This window comes from Pleurodeles waltl, chromosome 8 (assembly GCF_031143425.1).
Source record: "Pleurodeles waltl isolate 20211129_DDA chromosome 8, aPleWal1.hap1.20221129, whole genome shotgun sequence".
NCBI classification, from domain to species: Eukaryota; Metazoa; Chordata; class Amphibia; order Caudata; family Salamandridae; genus Pleurodeles; species Pleurodeles waltl.
The window spans coordinates 1357974913-1357996153 of record NC_090447.1 but is presented as its reverse complement, the minus strand read 5'-3'; the positions used below and the strand labels follow the sequence as shown (position 1 = coordinate 1357996153).

Sequence of the window (21241 nt, the reverse complement as noted above, 5' to 3'; positions counted from 1 at the left end):
TCGGACATAGGAGGTCAGTAGGTTCTGGGTGATAATTGGACCTCTGCCCTAGATGGCCCGGTGAGCAATACACATGACTTTGAAACACTGAGTGCCAATGAAGGAATCATAGGGAGTGTTGAGCGGATTGTTGCTTTGGTATCTTGTAGAGGATTCTAGCTGCTGCATTCTGGACTACCTGGAGGCAGTCTGTCACGCTCCCCAAAATAGAGGGAGTTTCCATAGTCCAGGCAGGAGTTTTAGTCCATGCACTGCATATCTTGTAGTAGGAAGCGGTAGCGTATGTAGAAACTTTCTAAGGGATCTAAGGATCCAAAAACAGGATTCTGTAAGTTCTTTCTAATTTTGTTTCCATAGTTAGTTTTTCATAAATCCAGAACCCCAGACTTTTGACTGCTGGAGCCTGTTTGGGTGGTTCTCCCAATTGTTTGGGCCATCCCAGTCGCCACAATCTGGATCTGTTGTTCCCACTCACCAGAATCGAGTTTGAGATAGCTCCTAGACATCCATTCTGGCAAGAATTCAGTTGGAGAAGGTAGCAGAGTAGTTTTTGCCAGAGCAGCGGATTTGGCAGGGGTGTCACTCTCGGTACTTTGCTGATTCCCAAGAAGGACAGTGATCCTAGACCACAAGATATTTAATCGCTTTCTCTCCAAAGAGAAATTCGAGATGCTGACCCTGACTCAAGGTATTTTGTAGCTGAAAGCAGAAGGCTGGATAGTTTCTTTATACTTACAAGGTGTGTATTTCTACATACCGATCAAGAGGTACCTGCATTCCGTTCCGTTGGGTCCTGCTGGGACCGTTCCCAGCTCATGGTTCTTCCTTTTGGACTACACTCGGTACTTTGAGTCTTTACAAAGGTGATGGTAGCATCATATCTCAGTAGATTTGCAAAAGTAGTATTTCCAAACCTAGACAACTGGCTGGTAAAGGCCACGTTTTGGAAGATAGTATGGTACTACTTAAAGTCCATTGCATTGTGGCTGTTCAGCCTGGGTTGTTGTGCCCATATCTCATCATGAGCTCTCGCCACACCTTCTGTTCATAGGGGCAGTATTGTTCACAGCATCCATTCTAATCTTCCACCTACTCAAAGGAGTCTGTTCCATGCTTCTGTTTCAGAAAATGGCCAACATTCTTCTTCTGACAGTCTTACATCTACCTGGTCTGCTGGCTTCTTGTATCCTCCTGATTATGCATGCATGCTGAGTGCTCTGTAGTGGTTCCAGCACAGGAGACATGTCCGATACCATTAATATATCCCGGGACACTGCAGCCGAACAGAACTGGTGGGGTCTGTAGAACCTGGTGGAAGGGATGTCCTCCACCCTCCCCCCCACCCCCACCAGCTGTGCCCTATGTTGTGGTGACTATCTCCAACCTAAGGCGAGGTTCAAGTCTGGAGGAGCTGGAGTAGTTTCTACAAAACAGTACGCTTGAACTGAGGATGATTCAGCTGGCACTCAAAGCCTTCCTTCTTTCCTTTCCTTCACGGTGAGTCCTGATTTTGACAGACAATACAACCATGTGGTGTATCAACAGACAGGAGTAGGGCTGCAGCTTCACAGTCTAGAAGCCCTGCAGCTCTGGTCTCAGGCTCACCAGCACAGAATGTGGCTGGTACCAAACCAAATGGCAGATTTTCAGAGTACCAGAGCCAACCGCCTTAGTCAGCATCCTCTTGCTTACCACAAGTTACATCTCCACCCACAGGTAATTCAGAAAATCATCGCCCAATTGGGCATCCCTCAAGTGGATTGTTTACCACTCACAGCAACATGCATTCCCTAATGTTCGGTGCCATCCAGTATCAGTTGAAAGAAGCCTTTGGTGGCTTGTTTCGGTTGAGGCAGAATTGTTCTCTTCACTTCATGTTTCCTCCCATTCCCATAGTTCCTCTGACGATTTGCAAAGAGCAAATTATTCTCATCGGACCGCTGATGTTATGGTACACACTCACAAAATGAAAGGGGCAACAAGTACTACTCCTCTCTCGTCCTCTCAAACAAATATCCTAACACACACGAAAAAAGGACAGAGGAGAAAAAAAAATCTAAAACAAACTCAGCCCCTTCTGTGGAAAAACCCTAAGTTTTTTTTAATTTGTCCTTACCCACTAAGTAGTGGCATGCAGGATCATTGTGCTTGCTACAACACTTTGGCACAGACCAACGCTCACGGTGGAGCAAAGTGTTATTTTTAGAGTCAATACCCCAGCTTACAAGGGATCCACCGTGCAAAATGAACTTAAAAACTACCTGGGGTGGGGGGGGCTACCTTCCCTAATTTATTTTGGGCTCCCCTGGGCATGGTGACAAACTATGATTTGGAGTGTACCTGGGTAATTAGTATCCAGTCCTTTTCTCTGCTATCAACGTGTTTTGGCCAACCTGTTGCCACTATGGGTGTTGGCTTTCGTTAGAATTTTCTTAACTCTAAATCCCCCTCCCTGTCAATGGCTATAAGGAGGTAGGAATGCAAGTATGGCCATTAATTTAATTCCTACCTTCACATATTTCTCGGATATCTTTACGATTGCACTTTGCACAACTGTGCTGTGTGGACTCTCGATGAATGCTAGCAGCCTTGTCTGCTTTCCCCTGCCTTCTGGCTCAACCATCCCTGTTCATGTCATCCATCATTTTATGTTACCCTAAGGGCTTGACAATTGTTTACCCTGGGACCTATATTACCGTTCTAACATCCCTGACGGAGTATCTTTTTGAGTCCTTTTATAGCTGCCAGTTACACTTGCAGAATTTTAAGACTGTGTTTTTCTAGTAGTTTTCATATCTTAGTGCTGGACTTAATCTCGTCTTTGGATACCTTTTACCTCAACAAGTTGGTTCTTAAAATCAGAACCACATCCCTTCCCAAAGATAGGACCCCATTCCACCTGTGCCAGTCCCTCACCCTTCCTTTTAGGGGACGTAGGCACCAGGAGGGGAAAAACTCTTCAGAAGTGGGCATCATCGAGGTGGATCATCTTATACATCAAAATTAGTGCACAAAAAACACCCGGGGGATAAGAGCCAAGTCTTCCTCCTTGGCTTTTGCAAGGAGAGTTCCTGTAGCAGGAATCTGTAGAGCAGCAACATGGTCGTCCCTTCACTTGTTTGGTAAGCACTACTGCTTAGACTCGGAGGTGTGATGGGACCATTCTGCCCTCCAGGACTTTTTTGCTGACTATTCCTTCACGCCCCTCCCCTGTGTGGTGTAGTGCTTGGCAGGCTATTCATAAGGTGAGCAATCTGCAGGTACAAGTATCCATCAGAAGAAAAAATGTACTTCCCTTTGCTAACAATCTTTCTTGTCGATACTGTATACATGCAGATTCTTCACCAATCCCACCCTCCTCAACAATAAGATAAGATTCAAAATAGTTTATTGCCCTGCATCTCATTTCACTTGATGCGTTTTTCTTCCTCCCACCTTGTTGGTGCGGAAAAAATTGATGGGAAACTGCCTGCTAAAGTGAGTTCCTTGTGGTTCCAGGGACTTCTCAGTGCATCTCTTCCGGTGTTGATGTGGAGGCAGTTCCCCCTACTGGTATGGAACAACTATGGGAAAGTTTGTGAATCCAGTCTGGCGACTCGGATATTGAAAATGTGAGTTATTTGTTGATATGTAGAGTATCCGCCAGGTAGTTACCAAAGGTAATTAACTTCATCAATAAACTCATAGTGCCGAAGAGAGAAGTTTTGTAGGATTATTGAAGCTAAGGATCTAGCATTGTGAGCGGGGGATGATTGGTGGAGTGGGGGGATAGCATTAAATAATCAAAATATCAATGTAAAGGACTGATTAGACAAAATATTTGACCATATTTTAAAATGTCTTTGTCCGAAAATGTACTGCCTTGTAGCAAGCATAGTCTGGTGTCTCGGTGGGTGCCCGTGCCATTCCAACATTTTCTTGGCACACTAGAATCTGCAAAGTATTTACTATGATACATTTAGGCTGTTATGCAGCATGACTCTCCCCTAGAATCGTAGGGAGTGCTTTTTTCCATGATCCAGTTGTTGGGTCAGGAAACCGCTTGTGTGTTCTTAAATTATTTTTACTTTTGGGCTTCTACCATGGGAGGAGTTGTGACGACTTCTTCTAACGTTGAGTATATACCCACTTTGTCCCAGTACGTTGTCTTCATCTTCAAAGCCATATCTGACTTTGGATTTGGACTCGAGAACAAGAGCTCCATGTCGATAATCATTGGGAGTCAAAAGATGACAATCGTTGAATGGGAGTTGCTGGAGAATAAGGGACATTGAAGTCTGATTGGCTTGAAGGAAAGACAAAGGGGCTGGAGATTGTACACAAGACCATGTGAATGTCGAGATCTGGGAGAAGACTTGAAGAGGACTTCAATCACGGGGGTCAGAGAATGTATAGCCTAAAGATCCACATCAACCCTTGGGTCTCTGTTAAATCATGAGGGCGAGGGTGATGGAACACACTCTTTTACAATACTGCTGCATACTTCAGACACAATTTGACAACACTGAAGAGTGGATGTGTGATAGTGATGTCATAGAAAATGGAATGGAGTTAATTTGCAGTTGTAGTTCCAAATCCTGTTAGTAATATGCCTGGTGGTCAGGGGCAGTATAATTTTGAAGTTTCTATCCAGTTGGTGTGATATAGCTGTCAGTTGTGGTAGCCAAATATATAACACTTCTGAGCTTTGTTTGTGCGGTGTTCTGTGATCTCCTAGATGCTTTAGTGAGGTGTCTTGGTTAGTCTTTTTGGGAGCCCCCCTGATAGCCAACTATGAAGTATATCTAAGGAGTGGTGTATGTATGTATGTGGTACTGTCTGCTGTGATCAGCTCGGTGTTTAACTGGTCAGGTTGGCTAGTACTGCTGGCTATAGCTAGCTGATGGACACCTGTGATTTGCTGAAAGGCGTGCAAATTGTTCAGTTTGATATGTACTTGAATATTGATCTATTCTGTGGCGGAGAAAGTGGATAATGCAAACATGTCAGTCTAATAGGTTTTGATAGGGTTACTGCTATGGAGAATGGTGTCTGTGGCATTCAGGTCTGCACTTCATCACATCAGAGCATCAACCCTGTTGGAAGCGGTGCAGGTGTCCTTTCTAACAGTGCACATAATCTTTGGGGTTTCGTCCTATCGAGTATTTACACAAAAACCTCATTTTTTTTGCCTCGCATTATATTGTTTCATTGCACAATTTTCATGTCTTGGCATTTCCAAGGGGTTATAAGTGAGAAGGGTAACATGATTTAAGTTTTTATTGCATTAATTTGCTCCAGTGTGCGTTGCTTTCTTTTTGTTGTAGAGTTTACCGGTATCCATGGCTTAAATTATAACAACCTTGGTTTGTAGTTTCTATTATAATGGATATCTTATTTTGCAGGAATTGGCTCTCCGCAGCCAGCTGCCACCTATGGACCAAGATGGTGTTCAGCAAAATCCTGTCCCTTCACCTGGGGTGTCACAAGAATTAAGAACAATGACAATAAATAGTAGTGATCCCTTCCTGAACAGGTTTGTGAAAAGGACATTTAGATTTTATGTACACAATTTGTATTTTTGTTGTCCAACAGTATCTTTGAATTAGGAACTAAACCCTTTTTGGCTAAATGGCTTCATTCTAAGGTGCACCCGTCCAAGGGCACAGTACCAAGCCATCTCAACTGCTCCTTCCTGGTTTCACTGCACCTAAAAATCAAACTACAGTCACTCACCAAATGGAAGAAAAAGGGTAGAGCAAAAAAGTGTACAAAATGTGGTACAAGAATTTCAGTTCGATGAGCTTTGACCTTTTGGCTCTCACTGTTCTAGAGGCACCCTCTATGGTACGGAAGGCAGTTCCCAGGCCCAATCCATTTGGGACAGAGTTTGAGCAATCTCAATTCCTCTCAGCCCCACCTAGGTTTAAGGTGGCACATTGCAGATTTTCAGTTATGGGTGGATTACCTAAACTATGGTTTTAGTCATGTTGTGTGGCCCTGCTGGTGATGGACAGCGTTCCTTATCGACCAGCCAAGTTGGCTGAACGAGTTAAGCCCCTGCAGTAGACATCTAATGAAACCTGCAGATTTCACCTTTGAATTATAGTATGATCATTTCAGCCATTTATCCTCCTTGATCAATTAAGTACCGTTAAATTGGGCACTGGTAACAGCTGTTACTAATGCACTACATTAAACATCATTACAGTCTGTTCAAAGTTGAGTGCAGGATGTAATGTTGCTGTCTAAGAAACTGCCTACCTTTAGTGGTTCTGTCATTGTATTACACTGAGACAACTAGCTCACTGAAGTAAACAAGTTTGTCACTTTTTGTAAGCTTTATTTTTTATATACATTTAAACTGTTTGAGTTCTTTAAACACAGCGGTACTTACCATTCAAGAGATGAGAGCACCGACAGTGGACTGAGCATGAGCAGTTACAGTGTCCCTAGAACTCCAGATGACTTTCTGAACAGTGTTGATGAAATGGACACAGGTGAGTGAGTTACAAAACATATTTCATATCTTGATGTCATTTGTATTTTAGTTTGACCTCGACAAAGAAGTTACAGATAAACCGCATCCTTGTCGTGGATCATTGATGCTTTGTTCAACACCTCAAAGGGCTTCAGTTCAGAAATCTCATTTTTTTTTCTACAATTATCATTTAATTTTGTTTTTTTCCGTAGGTCTCTCTAAAGATATTTCACATATCAGTGATGCCCAAACACAGCAGCCTTTTATAAGGCTATTTTTGACTTAGTACTATTTTTGTGAGATGGGTGTATTTTTTCACTTTTTTGGTCTAGCTCGCTATCTGTTGGAACTGTTTCCAATATACTAAGTGTTGTGTGTCAGCCATATCCAGTCATTGTCTGGTTTGTGGAAGCTCCGTTCAGAGATTGCTTTGAGACTTAGTCAATCGCATCTGGAATACTCCCCGACAAATATTTATCTCTGAAATCCTACAGTTGTCTATTTGGAGTGTTATTGCATGCAATGCATGAGGCCTATTTTACACCCAAAAAGAAAATTAATTTTTCACACTTACTCGGTACGCTCAATAGTATTCGCAAACATGGATTCTGTTTTCTCTTTTCATTCTATTTTTGTAAGTCATTTTTCTATATTTTTTCATCGCAGCATACGTTTTTAAAATATTTAGGTCGGGGCTCGATTGCAAGCCTGACACCAACATGGCAGTCCTGGTGCACAGTACGCTGGCCATATTCCATCCCTAGCCATACAGTCAAAAACATTCTATCAAAGGTGAAGTCACCGCGCTGTAGCCAGGCTGTATCTAATTATATAACCCCTTCGCTGCTAGGCCTTTTCCCCATCCTGTGCCGAGCCTTTTTTTGGCTATTTGGGGCAGTTCGCGCTTAGGCCCTCATAACTTTTTGTTCACATAAGCTACCCACGCCAAATTCGCCTCCTTTTTTTCCAACATACTCGGGATTCTAGAGGTACCCAGACTTTGTGGGTTCCCCTGAAGGAGACCAAGAAATTAGCCAAAATACAATGAAAATCTTGTTTTTTTTAAACAAAATGGGGAAAAAGGGCTGCAGAAGGCAGCTCGTGGTTTTTTCCCCTGAAAATGGCACAACAAAGGGTTTGTGGTGGCAAGATCACTATCTTCCCAGCTTTCAGAAACAGGCAGACTTGAATTGGAATACTTAGTTTTTCAATACAATTTTGACATTTTACTGGGACATACCCCATTTTTACTATTTGTTTGTGCTTTCAGCCTCCTTCCAGTTAGTGACCAAAATGGGTGAGAAACCAATGCTGCATCCCAGAAAGCTAAACATTTCTGAAAAGTAGACAAAATTCTGAATTCAGCAAGGGGTCATTTGTGTACATCCTACAAGTGTTTCCTACAGAAAATAACAGCTGAAATAAAAAAATATTGAAATTGAGGTGAAAAAAACAGCCATTTTTCTCCACGTTTTACTCTGTAACTTTTTCCTGCAATGTCAGATTTTTGAAAGCAATATACCGTTACGTCAGCTGGACTCTTCTGGTTGCTGGGATATATAGGGCTTGTAGGTTCATCAAGAACTCTAGGTACCCAGAGGCAATAAATGAGCTGCACCTTGCAATGGGTTTTTATTCTATACCGGGTATACAGCAATTCATTTGCTAAAATATAAAAAGTGAAAAATCGATATCAAGAAAACCTTTGTATTTCCAAAATGGCCACAAGATAAGGTGTTGAGAAGCAGTGGTTATTTGCACATCTCTGAATTCCGCGGTGCCCATACTAGCATGTGAATTACAGGGCATTTCTCAAATAGATGTCTTTTTTACACACTGCCTTACATTTGGAAGGAAAAAATGTAGAGAAAGACAAGGGGCAATAACACTTGTTTTTGCTATTCTGTGTTCCTCCAAGTCTCCCGATAAAAATGGTACCTCACTTGTGTGGGTATGCCTAGCGCCCACGAAAGGAAATGGCTCAAAACACAACGTGGGCACATCACATTTTTTCACAGAAAACAGAGGTGTTTTTTGCAAAGTGCCTACCTGTAGATTTTGGCCTCTAGCTCAGCCGGCACCTGGGGAAACCTAGCAAGCCAGCGCATTGCTGAAAACTAGACACCTAGGGAAATCCAAGATGGCGTGACTTGTGGGGCTCTGACCAGGTTCTGTTACCCAGAATCCTTTGCAAACCTCAAAATTTGACCCAAAAAACACTTTTTCCCTCTCATTTCGGTGACAAAGTTCTGGAATCTGAGAGGCGCCACAAATTTCCTTCCACCCAGCGTTCCCCCAAGTCTCCCGATAAATATGGTACCTCACTGGTGTGGGTAGGCCTAGCTCCCACGAAAGGAAATGGCCCAAAACACAACGTGGACACATCACATTTTTCACAGAAAACAGAGGTGTTTTTTGTAAAGTGCCTACCTGTGGATTTTGGCCTCTAGCTCAGCTGGCCCCAGGGGGGGCAGAAATGGCCTAAAATAAATTTGCCCCCACCCCCAACCCCACTGGGGAGCGACCCTTGCCTACGGGGTCACTCCCCCTGCGTGACATTGGCGCAAAAAGAAAATCCCCAGTGTCTAGTTCTTTTTGAGCTAAAATCGGCCGATTTGCCCCCAAGGGGGGCAGAAATGGTCTAAATACAATTTGCCCCCCAGGGGAGCAACCCTTACCTAATGGGCATCTCTTAAAAAAAAAAAAAAAAAAAAAAACACACAAAAAAAATTAACCCTGGCGCCTAGAGGTTTCTGACCCCCCCCCCCCCCGGGGACAGATTGGCCTAATAACAATAGGCCGATCTGCCAGTGGGGGGCAGAAATGGCCTAAAATAATTTTGCCCCCCAAGCTGAGCTTCCAGTGCGATGGGAGGAGGCCTTGTGACAATCAGCGCGCAATCGTGCTCTGACGTCACAGGGTGGGTGGGGTGGGGGCTCGGGTGTGGAAGGGGAAGGGCTTCCCCTTCCATCCCTGCCTGGGAGGGAACCCCACAGAGGGAGCGCTAGCGCTGCCTCTGGGCTCTGTGCCCAGGGCGTAATGGTTACGTCCTGGGCACACAAGCACTGTGCCTCAGGACGTAACCATTACGTCCTGGGCACAGAAGGGGATAAGCAGTGTTGATAATACGGAGCACACTTGTGGCTGCCGTTGTTGCGTTTCGATAGACTGCTGTATTTCGTTCTTTCCCCCACTGGTTTCTCTGCCCACGTTGGTCTCCTTGAACAAACCTTCTCGTGACCAAACGTCTTCAAATTAGGGGGCGTGGCTTGATCTCTGGCAAGGTGATGACTTTAGATATCCAAATGCTGGATTTCAGAAAAATATGATGAAGAAATGGGTGGGCCTAAGCGAATAACCGAGTGAAGGACTGTAGAAAAAAGTGGTGTGAAAGGGACAACAGGCGAGATTGAGAAACGCCGAAGGTCACTGCCGTTTCTACTTTAGTAATGTTTAGTTCAGAGACTTATATTTCCATATTCGGAACATTTTCATTTCTGATTAGTCACAGCAAAATCATTGTTATTCATTTAACCTGATAGTGCTAACAAGCATTCGCAAAGCCAATGTATATGGTTTGTTTTTATGTATATGTTCGTCAGTTTGTGAAATGTCTGGATGCAATAACGAAAACTCAGAGAGGCACTCAAATACTGGTTGGGTGGCACCCTGTGTTAAGCACAGAATTTTAGCACATTTTTAAAAATTCTTTTCATTGGGATTTTTTGACAGTTTAATCGTACAGAGCAACACTGCCGTTTGATCTTGTGATTTTTAGCAGTTCTTTCATACAAAAAACATTCCACCACCCCTTAGCCATTCCTCTCGTTCATCGTTTTCAGTAACCCCCTGGATGGACCTTGGCTAGTTGCTCCCCCACCTGCCACAGTCCCTCATAGCCCTCCACGCGTGTCCTGGGTTTCTTAATATTCCCATTCTACTTGGAAAAGTCCTTCGTGGTAGCAGATCATGGTAGGCCATGATGGCTCTCTCCACTGACCCCAGATTTTATTGTACTTAAGTGGGCAGCTTCTCGACCTGAATACCACCCCTTCTGCCAATGAGCAGTAGTCCATCCCTCTCAAAAACGTTGTCCGCCATTGGAGATCTAGCAAGGGTCCTCCAATTACAATCTCTCGTTTGGCCAGCACACAATCAATCCTGAACAATAGTTTTTGTCCTCTGTTCCCATCCCACACCGGGAACACTCCAATGATTGTCAGTTTTGGATCACGGTCTGTCGCGGCTCCTTTCACCTCCTTCACTTTACAAAAGATCGAGTTCCAGTGCCGCTGTCTCACTCCACATTCCTACACCATATGCATCAGGGTGCCTCTGGCCTGACTACAGCGGAGGCAGTCAGGGCTGCTGCCATACCCCATCTTCCAAAGTCTGTCTAGGGTGTAATATAACCTGTGGACATATTTAAAATGAATCAGTCTCAGGCGGGCTGGAATCATCAGTTCTCAAGCCTCCATTTTAGCCTCCATCCGCTCTTCCTCTTCCAGTGACACCAAGTCGAGACACCCCTTGGTACCTCAGTCTGGCCAGTGGGCGGGGACGGTTAATACCAGAGACTTCTATAGAAAAGGTATACCCTTTCCTCCAATGACTGACATTGAGAGTCTGACCTGCAATGGGTTGTATTTCAGGAGCTCTGCTTCGTTGGCTTTATATATATATATATCTAATACATGAGTAGCAAATAAAGGAAGAACTGCGATCTGTGCAGGTTGAATTCTGCAGTCAGTTGCTCATGACACCGTACAAGTTGTCTGTGAAATGTCTCCTAGTTTAGAGTTCCTCACCAATTCATCCACACCTTGTCTCTTTCTAACTAATGATAGGAATAGATGTGAGGCACGGGAGGTTGGCTGGTAGGGCTCCTCCATATAGTCAAGGCCACGATGCATGCCGGGTGAAAGTGGTTCGCTCAAGTCTCATGGCCAGATCGTCATGGTTCCCAAAGAGCCAACAATTGATCTTAGGCAGCTGGGTTGCCCCTTAGCCCCAGCCCGCCATCATATTGTGATTGTATGCATTTCTTGTGGGAGACTGTAGGTGTAGGTCCTTCCCAGATGTAACTATTGATGGTTGCCTGCAAGGTTGCAAACCAACACTTGGGAATCTTAAAAGGATAATGTTGCAGGACATAAAGGATTAGTGGTCTTTGTCACCATTTTAATGAGGGCTATGCTCACCATCTTGTTCAGTTGGAAGGGTGCTCCAACGTGTTATGTTTTCCTTAACTTTATGGAGCAGAGGAGTGATCTTACTTTCTCATCATTCTCCCGGGTCCCTTGAGAGATATATAGATGTGTATATGTATATAAATATATATTTTGTTTTTCATTCCCAATTATTAAAATTCCCTGTTGCATGCTTAATCTTTGGGGATTCCCTACCGGAATTATCACTGACCTATCCAAGTTCACACGCAGCCCAGATGCCTCGCCTTAGATCTTTAGTGTATGAATCAGCCATGGGATCGAGTGGTCTGGGTGTTGAATGTATAAAAGAGCATCACCTGCGTAGAAACTTATGCAGTCTTCCATGTCCCCCTCCCACCTTAGGCCCCACACTTGTGCGTCCCTCCTTATCCATTCAGCCCAGAGTTCATTTGTAAGGGCTAATAGGAGGGGGGATCAGGCATCCCTGTCTGGTGCCCTACCAGTTGGGAATTGCTGCGGGAGGACGTTGTTAAATCTTAACCTAGCCCACGGTTTGGTGTATAACAACTTCACTTAGTTACAGAATCTGGGACAGGAATTGGTCTTTTCCAGCATGAACCGACTGAATCGAAGGCCTTCTTAAAGCCCGGCTGTAGCAAGACCGTTCGTTAGCACACAGATCTGACTTAGGCTCCTATTGCGAGTAGCCTTCCAATGCCGTGCCAGTAGCCCTGGTCAGCTTGAATCTGTTTTGTCTCGTGTGCACCAGAGTTCTCACCTTTTTTATTAATTCATTCACTAGGGCCTTTGCTACCTGTTTGGCTCCACATTTATCAGGAAGATTGGTCTATAGGATGGGCAGTCTGTGAGTGACTTGTCCAGTTTAGATAGGATCCCCTCCGGTAGCACCAAGGATGTCTATGGGGAGGATGGCGTTTGTCAACACTCATTCTAGCATTGTAAGGAGATCCGGGATCAGTGAAGATGCAAACCTCTTCAAAAAATCCATTGGGAATCCATTTGGGCCTGGCACCTTCTTGGATTCCAACTTGGTCAAGGGTATGAGCAGATCTTCCTCCAGTAGATGCCTATCCAGATCCCGGGAGTTGCTGCACCAACAAGTCTGCAGCTATGGGTTTCTGGTTTTCTGCCCTACCCGTTGGATTTAATTGATAGTCTCCCATAGTATTGTGCAAACGGTTCTGCTATTTCCATAGCGTCATCGTTCCCCTGGCCATCTTGTCTACACACCTGGGATCAAATCTGTCTGGCTCTTATGTGCGGCCCCTCTATCATTTACATGCTGGTACAGACCCATTGCAGAATCTCATGGTGCCTGTTAGGAAATGCCTCCTTGACATGGTTACCCCCTGACTTTTTGCCTTTGCTGATGCTATGTTTTGATTTGAAAGTGTGCTGAGGCCTGCTAACCAGGCCCCAGCACCAGTGTTCTTTCCCTAACCTGTACTTTTGTTTTCACAATTGGCACACCCTGGCATCCAGGTAAGTCCCTTGTAACTGGTACCCCTGGTACCAAGGGCCCTGATGCCAGGGAAGGTCTCTAAGGGCTGCAGCATATCTTATGCCACCCTGGGGACCCCTCACTCAGCACAGACACACTGCTTGCCAGCTTGTGTGTGCTGGTGAGGACAAAACGAGTAAGTCGACATGGCACTCCCCTCAGGGTGCCATGCCACCCTCACACTGCCTATGCAGTATAGATAAGTCACCCCTCTAGCAGGCCTTACAGCCCTAAGGCAGGGTGCACTATACCATAGGTGAGGGCACCAGTGCATGAGCACTGTGCCCCTACAGTGTCTAAGCAAAACCTTAGACATTGTAAGTGCAGGGTAGCCATAAGAGTATATGGTCTGGGAGTCTGTCAAACACGAACTCCACAGCACCATAATGGCTACACTGAAAACTGGGAAGTTTGGTATCAAACTTCTCAGCACAATAAATGCACACTGATGCCAGTGTACATTTTATTGTAACATACACCCCAGAGGGCACCTTAGAGGTGCCCCCTGAAATCTTAACCAACTACCCGTGTAGGCTGACTTGTTTTAGCAGCCTGCCACACTCGAGACATGTTGCTGGCCACATGGGGAGAGTGCCTTTGTCACTCTGTGGCTAGTAACAAATCCTGCACTGGGTGGAGATGCTTATCACCTCCCCCTTGCAGGAGCTGTAACACCTGGCGGTGAGCCTCAAAGGCTCACCCCCTTTGTTACAGCACCACAAGGCATTCCAGCTAGTGGAGTTGCCCGCCCCCTCCGGCCACTGCCCCACTTTTGGCGGCAAGGCTGGAGGAGATAATGAGAAAAACAAGGAGGAGTCACTGACCAGTCAGGACAGCCCCTAAGGCAACCTGAGCTGAAGTGACTCTGACTTTTAGGAATCCTCCATCTTGCAGATGGAGGATCCCCCAAATAGGGATAGGAATGTGACCCCCTCCCCTTGGGAGGAGGCACAAAGAGGGTGTAGCCACCCTCAGGGCTAGTAGCCATTGGCTACTGCCCTCCCTGACCTACACACCCCTAAATTCAGTATTTAGGGGCTCCCCTGAACCTAGGAACTCAGATTCCTGCAACCTAAGAAGAAGAGGACTGCTAAGCTGAAAAACCCTGCAGAGAAGACGGAGACACCAACTGCTTTGACCTCAGCACTACTGGCCTGTCTCCCTCCCTTCTAAAGACACTGCTCCAGCGACGCTTTCCCCAGGACCAGCGACCTCTGAATCCTCAGAGGACTGCCCTGCCCTAGAAGGACCAAGAAACTCCCGAGGACAGCGGCTCTGTTCACCCAAGACTGCAACTTTGTTTCAAAGAAGCAACTTCAAGACAACTGAGCTTCCCGCCAAAAGCGTGAGACTTGCAACTCTGCACCCGACGCCCCCGGCTCGACTTGTGGAGAAACAACACTTCAGGGAGGACTCCCCGGCGACTACGAGACCGTGAGTAGCCAGAGTTGCCCCCCCTGAACCCCCACAGCGACACCTGCAGAGGGAATCCCGAGGCTCCCCTTGACCGCGACTGCCTGACTCCCAGATCCCGACGCCTGGAAAAGACTCTGCACCCGCAGCCCCCAGGACATGAAAGATCGGAACTCCAGTGCAGGAGTGACCCCGAGGAGGCCCTCTCCCTTGCCCAGGTGGTGGCTACCCTGAGGTCCCCCCCCCCCCTTGCCTGCCTGCATCGCTGAAGAGACCCCTTGGTCTCCCATTGATTTCAATTACAAACCCGACGTGTGTTTGCACACTGCACCCGGCCGCCCCCGTGCTGCTGAGGGTGTACTTTCTGTGCTAACTTGTGTCCCCCCCCCCCGGTGCCCTACAAAACCCCCCTGGTCTGCCCTCCGAAGACGCGGGTACTTACCTGCTGGCAGACTGGAACCGGGGCACCCCCTTCTCCATTGAAGCCTATGCGTTTTGGGCACCACTTTGAACTCTGCACCTGACTGGCCCTGAGCTGCTGGTGTGGTAACTTTGGGGTTGCTCTGAACCCCCAAAGGTGGGCTACCTTGGACCCAAACTTGAACCCCGTAGGTGGTTTACTTACCTACAAAAACTAACAAATACTTACCTCCCCCAGGAACTGTGAAAATTGCACTGTCTAGTTTTAAAATAGCAATATGATTTATTTGAAAAGTATATATGCTATTGTGATTATTCAAAGTTCCTAAAGTACTTACCTGCAATACCTTTCATTTGAAGTATTACATGTAAAATTTGAACCTGTGGTTCTTAAAATAAACTAAGAAAATATATTTTTCTATACAAAAACCTATTGGCCTGGAATTGTCTCTGAGTTTGTGTTCCTCATTTATTGCTTGTGTGTGTACAACAAATGCTTAACACTACTCCTTTGATAAGCCTACTGCTCGACCACACTACCACAAAATAGAGCATTAGTATTATCTCTTTTTGCCACTATCTTACCTCTAAGGGGAACCCTTGGACTCTGTGCATACTATTCCTTACTTTGAAATAGTGCATACAGAGCCAACTTCCTACAGTGCCTTAGCAAGAGTGCAGCTGAAGAAATGTTTCTAGATTCAGTCTGACGCTTGGGGCCTATTTCAAGGTGCGGAATCAGTGGTTGGTCCGAAGAAAGCCTTACTGAAGTCAAGAAACTTGTTATTTGATGACCTCAGTATATTTACTGTGCCCAAGCAGATTCATAATTGTGGCTATGCATTAAATAAACAAATGGACAAAAAATAGACACAAGGAGGCACCTGACTGTCTTGTTGGAGCTAACCTTACTCTTCATCATTCACATTCTTTGTCTCATCTTAGCTCCCTTCCCTCCTTCTGCATCTCTTTCCCCGTGTCAGTCTTCTTTCTCTTTACCCCAGGAGCGTACCCCCCGCCACCCACCACCCCCAGCAGCATGAAAGCAGCGTTAGGATTGGCCGCAGGTCAGGCTGAAAGCCTGTGTCTGCAACTTCTGGCAGACAGAGAAGTGTATTGGAACGACACGGCAAGATAGATAAGTATTTAACAAAAAAAAAAAACGATATACAGGGAGTGCAGAATTATTAGGCAAGTTGTATTTTTGAGGATTAATTTTATTATTGAACAACAACCATGTTCTCAATGAACCCAAAAAACTCATTAATATCAAAGCTGAATATTTTTGGAAGTAGTTTTTAGTTTGTTTTTAGTTTTAGCTATGTTAGGGGGATATCTGTGTGTGCAGGTGACTATTACTGTGCATAATTATTAGGCAACTTAACAACAACAAAATATATACCCATTTCAATTATTTATTATTACCAGTGAAACCAATATAACATCTCAACATTCACAAATATACATTTCTGACATTCAAAAACAAAACAAAAACAAATCAGTGACCAATATAGCCATCTTTCTTTGCAAGGACACTCAAAAGCCTGCCATCCATGGATTCTGTCAGTGTTTTGATCTGTTCACCATCAACATTGCGTGCAGCAGCAACCACAGCCTCCTAGACACTGTTCAGAGAGGTGTACTGTTTTCCCTCCTTGTAAATCTCACATTTGATGATGGACCACAGGTTCTCAATGGGGTTCAGATCAGGTGAACAAGGAGGCCATGTCATTAGATTTCCTTCTTTTATACCCTTTTTTGCCAGCCACGCTGTGGAGTACTTGGACGCGTGTGATGGAGCATTGTCCTGCATGAAAATCATGTTTTTCTTGAAGGATGCAGACTTCTTCCTGTACCACTGCTTGAAGAAGGTGTCTTCCAGGAACTGGCAGTAGGACTGGGAGTTGAGCTTGACTCCATCCTCAACCCGAAAAGGCCCCACAAGCTCATCTTTGATGATACCAGCCCAAACCAGTACTCCACCTCCACCTTGTTGGCGTCTGAGTCGGACTGGAGCTCTCTGCCCTTTACCAATCCAGCCACGGGCCCATCCATCTGGCCCATCAAGACTCACTCTCATTTCATCAGTCCATAAAACCTTAGAAAAATCAGTCTTGAGATATTTCTTGGCCCAGTCTTGACGTTTCAGCTTGTGTGTCTTGTTCAGTGGTGGTCGTCTTTCAGCCTTTCTTACCTTGGCCATGTCTCTGAGTATTGCACACCTTGTGCTTTTGGGCACTCCAGTGATGTTGCAGCTCTGAAATATGGCCAAACTGGTGGCAAGTGGCATCGTGGCAGCTGCACGCTTGACTTTTCTCAGTTCATGGGCAGTTATTTTGCGCCTTGGTTTTTCCACACGCTTCTTGCGACCCTGTTGACTATTTTGAATGAAACGCTTGATTGTTCGATGATCACGCTTCAGAAGCTTTGCAATTTTAAGAGTGCTGCATCCCTCTGCAAGATATCTCACTATTTTTGACTTTTCTGAGCCTGTCAAGTCCTTCTTTTGACCCATTTTGCCAAAGGAAAGGAAGTTGCCTAATAATTATGCACACCTGATATAGGGTGTTGATGTCATTAGACCACACCCCTTCTCATTACAGAGATGCACATCACCTAATATGCTTAATTGGTAGTAGGCTTTCGAGCCTATACAGCTTGGAGTAAGACAACATGCATAAAGAGGATGATGTGGTCAAAATACTCATTTGCCTAATAATTCTGCACTCCCTGTATATATATCTCTATATCTTTATTCTTTGCCTGCGCTACCCCGCCCCTTTTCCATCCCATGAGCCACAACTGCTTTACCCACCTCTTCATTTCTCCCTTTCCCGTTTCTCTCTTCATCCTTTTCGCACTGACTCTCCCTCTCGGTTCCTTTGACTTCTAACTAGGCTTTGGTGAGATGACGAGGGTGTTTGACGAATAAACCCAGGCACTGCAGGGCGTTATCTTAACGCTTCCGGGCTTTACGTAAAGTTCAAGTGCGCCACAAATGGAGTGACATTGAGGCATGTCAGACCCCTTGTACTTACTTTGCCAGTCTAGGCAATCTGTTTGGCCAACAATTAGGTTTACACCCTTTGGCTGCTGTTCGATCCTGGATATGGCATTTCTTTATTGTACCAATATTTTAAAATAGCATATCGTTCAATATAAGTAAAATAATAAAAGGCAGAAGGGTGTCGTTGCAAACTAACTGCAATATATCCCGTCTCCCACGGGTGGAAACCACGCCACTGAAACATTACCCCCGATTTTTTCTGCCTCTGTCAATGTTTTTTTAAAATTATTTAAAACTTTGCCCTTATCCAGCCACAAGGTGGCAGGATTGCGCAAAGCATTCGAGTCGGCTGCAAGCCCAAGCTTCAAAACCTCGCACTCTTTACCTGTGTGGGTCGGCGGTTAGGTGTGCATTTTAAAATCTAATTACAGGCCACTGCTGTTTAGCATTATTTCAGTGAAACAAAATTCTTCCCGAGGTTTTCTGGGGTATAATTACTTAATTTCTACAAAATGATCGCATCTTGGTAGTTCTAACGAGGTGCCTCATTTTCAAAGAAAGTTCACCCTGGGGCTTGAGAGCGGTTTTCCACATTTTATTTTCCCATTATTCCTTGAGAAAATAACAGTACTTGTTCTAAAAAGATGACTCAGCCAACAAAAGTTGTGGCAATTTAAGATGACTCTTGCGTAAACACGTACGTTGATTTGAGAGGGCTGCCCATTCTACTGAGGAACATTGCAAAGTGCAATACAGCTCCTTTCGAAACTTGGGTAGGCCCGGGCAGTCCTTTCCACCAGGCGTTTGCCAGGTAGATGAAATGACTCTTCCGTAGTTTCTCTTTGGTAAAAGATTTATTTAGATTGAAGCTCAAAGTATGAGATATAACGATAAAGAGCCCAGAGCACAAACACAGCCTGCGCTGGAAACCCCCAACGAACATCTGCCGCTCTCGTTTCTGCACAATGTCACCAGGCTCCATGTGACATGCCAGACATTACAAGCCACATCACAACACTTTCCCCCTCTTCAGACTAAACCTTAACATTCCCAAAAAACAACAAAAGAACCAAATACAAAGGAAAACTAAAACTTAGTAAATATCATAACATATTTACATAACATTGTGAAAATAGATAATTTTCCAAGAGTATCAATACATGACATAATCTTGAAATTTTGTAGGTTTATAACTAACTCTCACACTTCTCATATCACCTTTTTATTATTATTAAGAGTCATCATCAATGGGTTGATTGCTCTTTCCAGGGCTATCACAAATAGGTTGATTAAAATTTCTCTGTATCTGCATTCTGGGATCCAGAGCTAACCGTGTGATAGTCCACCAAGTACAGATATAACGATACAGAGCACAAACACAGCCTACGCTGGAAACCCCCAACGAACATCTGCCACTCTCGTGTCTGTGCGATGTCACCAGGTTCCATGAGACATGCCAGACATTGCAAGCGACATCATAACACTGGGCTTTTTAGGAAAAGGGCCATGGAGGCCATTTTAGAAAACCCAGGGCCCCTTGCCCCAATTTCAAGTGGTTAATTACAGCAGGCACAGGGAGACTTCAAGAGTGAGTGAGAGAGGTAGGGAGGCAGCAGAAAGGTGCAGAGAAAGCGGTCAAAGAGAAGAACGAGAGGGGAGAGCGAGAATGGATGGATGTAAAGAGAGAAATAAAATGGGGAGGCGAGAGGAGCGGGGAAAGTTGGATCACTTTTGTCAGGACTGCTTTTGGTTTCCCAGCCTGGTCCTGTGCTTTTGTCTAGCATGTTCAATTATTTGCAGACTTGATATAGAGCTAATGGGTCTAGGCCCACATCAAAGCACTTGCGTAGGCTTTGAACAAACAGAGGCTGGAAATAAAATCATGATGGTGCTGTCAGACTTCATGATAGCCTTACGCCACCCCCAGAAGTGACAGTCTGGGGCTGTATGTAGGTGCCACCCCTGTCTGCTGACATCACTTCTTTTCTTTCTTTCTGGGTGCATCAATGTGGATCCGGAGCTCTGCTCTGCTCTCAACTTTGTCAGATGTACCAACACCAAACTTCAGCAATAGACTCTGTGCCATTGAGTCTCCCAGGAAGCAAATGTCTGTCACAGATCTGCACAACCTTTGTGATCTTTGGTTTCTGACATATCTGCCTGATGCATTAAGAAGCGGCACTCTGCATTGTGGAACATAAGAGTTTACACTCAAGACAGCGGTTCCGCTCGCAATCCTGCCATAAGCACAAAAGGCCAAACTGATTTGGCCTTCGCTCTCCATTCCTAACAGCTGAGAACCCACACAGTCTGCATGTCACGGCCTGACTCCAAGTGTTTTCTCAACCCGTTTGCAGGATGGTCCTGGCATGCCCTAAGTTTCCTAGGCCTTTGTAAATCCCGCAGTGGGTAGGGTCAGTTAAGGAAGCCATTTTACAGTTTTACAAGTCGATGCAGGCCTCATTTGGAGCACATTTAGGCCATACAGAGCTGTTGAGGCCACCAGTCATGCTTTCACTGGCACAAACTTCCTGGTGTGGACTGACCACTACTGGGACTCATTCCAGTTCCTTGCCAGTGCAGGTACACAATTCATGCAAATCCCAACCACACCAGCCCGACCTACACTTTGTTGGCAGCTGTTCTAGAACTAGTTCCTGGTACAACTCTCCAATCCAAATCTGACGTCCGTCTGCACTAGGCTATCAAGCTATGAAATGGCTGTAGGAAGCTGGTCTGGTATGTGGTGAGCACCTATTGTGTTACCACCTTATACCAGGTCCAGGTGGCCCCTATTAGTGAGATGTAGGCAGTGTCTAGGAAGCCAAGGCCCTATAGCGGTAGCTTTGGATGAGTAGCCAAGAATTATCTAGGAGACATGCAAAGCTTATGCAGTACCACTACAGTCATACAGTACTTACACATATCAAACAACCACACAGTGTTAGAAAAATAAAGGTACTTTATTATAGCAACACAAATACCAAAATACTGTATAGGCAATACTCCACTAGGAGGTGAGTGTAAACACTATTATTTACACATTAGAAGTCAGTGATTAGCATAGAAATCAATAGCAAATAGTAAAACAATAAGAAATTGTGAAGGTCCTAGGAGGAGACCAAACCATATACTAAGAAAGTGGAATGTGAAAGGCCGTCCCCCACCCAAGGAAGTGGAATCGTTAGAGGGTAGCTGGAGGAACTAGGAACCTCAAAAGGTAAGTACCAGGGTTCCTCCCCAGTAAC

General features: G+C 45.1%; 1 protein-coding gene across 4 annotated transcripts in view; it reads left to right on the top strand.

Annotated features, from left to right (window-relative positions):
* YAP1 (Yes1 associated transcriptional regulator) overlaps window positions 1-21241 on the top strand; it is a 223449-nt gene that overhangs the window by 153195 nt on the left and 49013 nt on the right. For all 4 annotated transcript variants that reach the window (XM_069202373.1, XM_069202372.1, XM_069202374.1 and 1 more), the window contains 2 exons: window positions 5385-5515; window positions 6367-6479. In XM_069202373.1, coding sequence (XP_069058474.1) covers window positions 5385-5515; window positions 6367-6479 — 244 coding nt within the window. The remainder of the gene's footprint in view (window positions 1-5384; window positions 5516-6366; window positions 6480-21241) is intronic.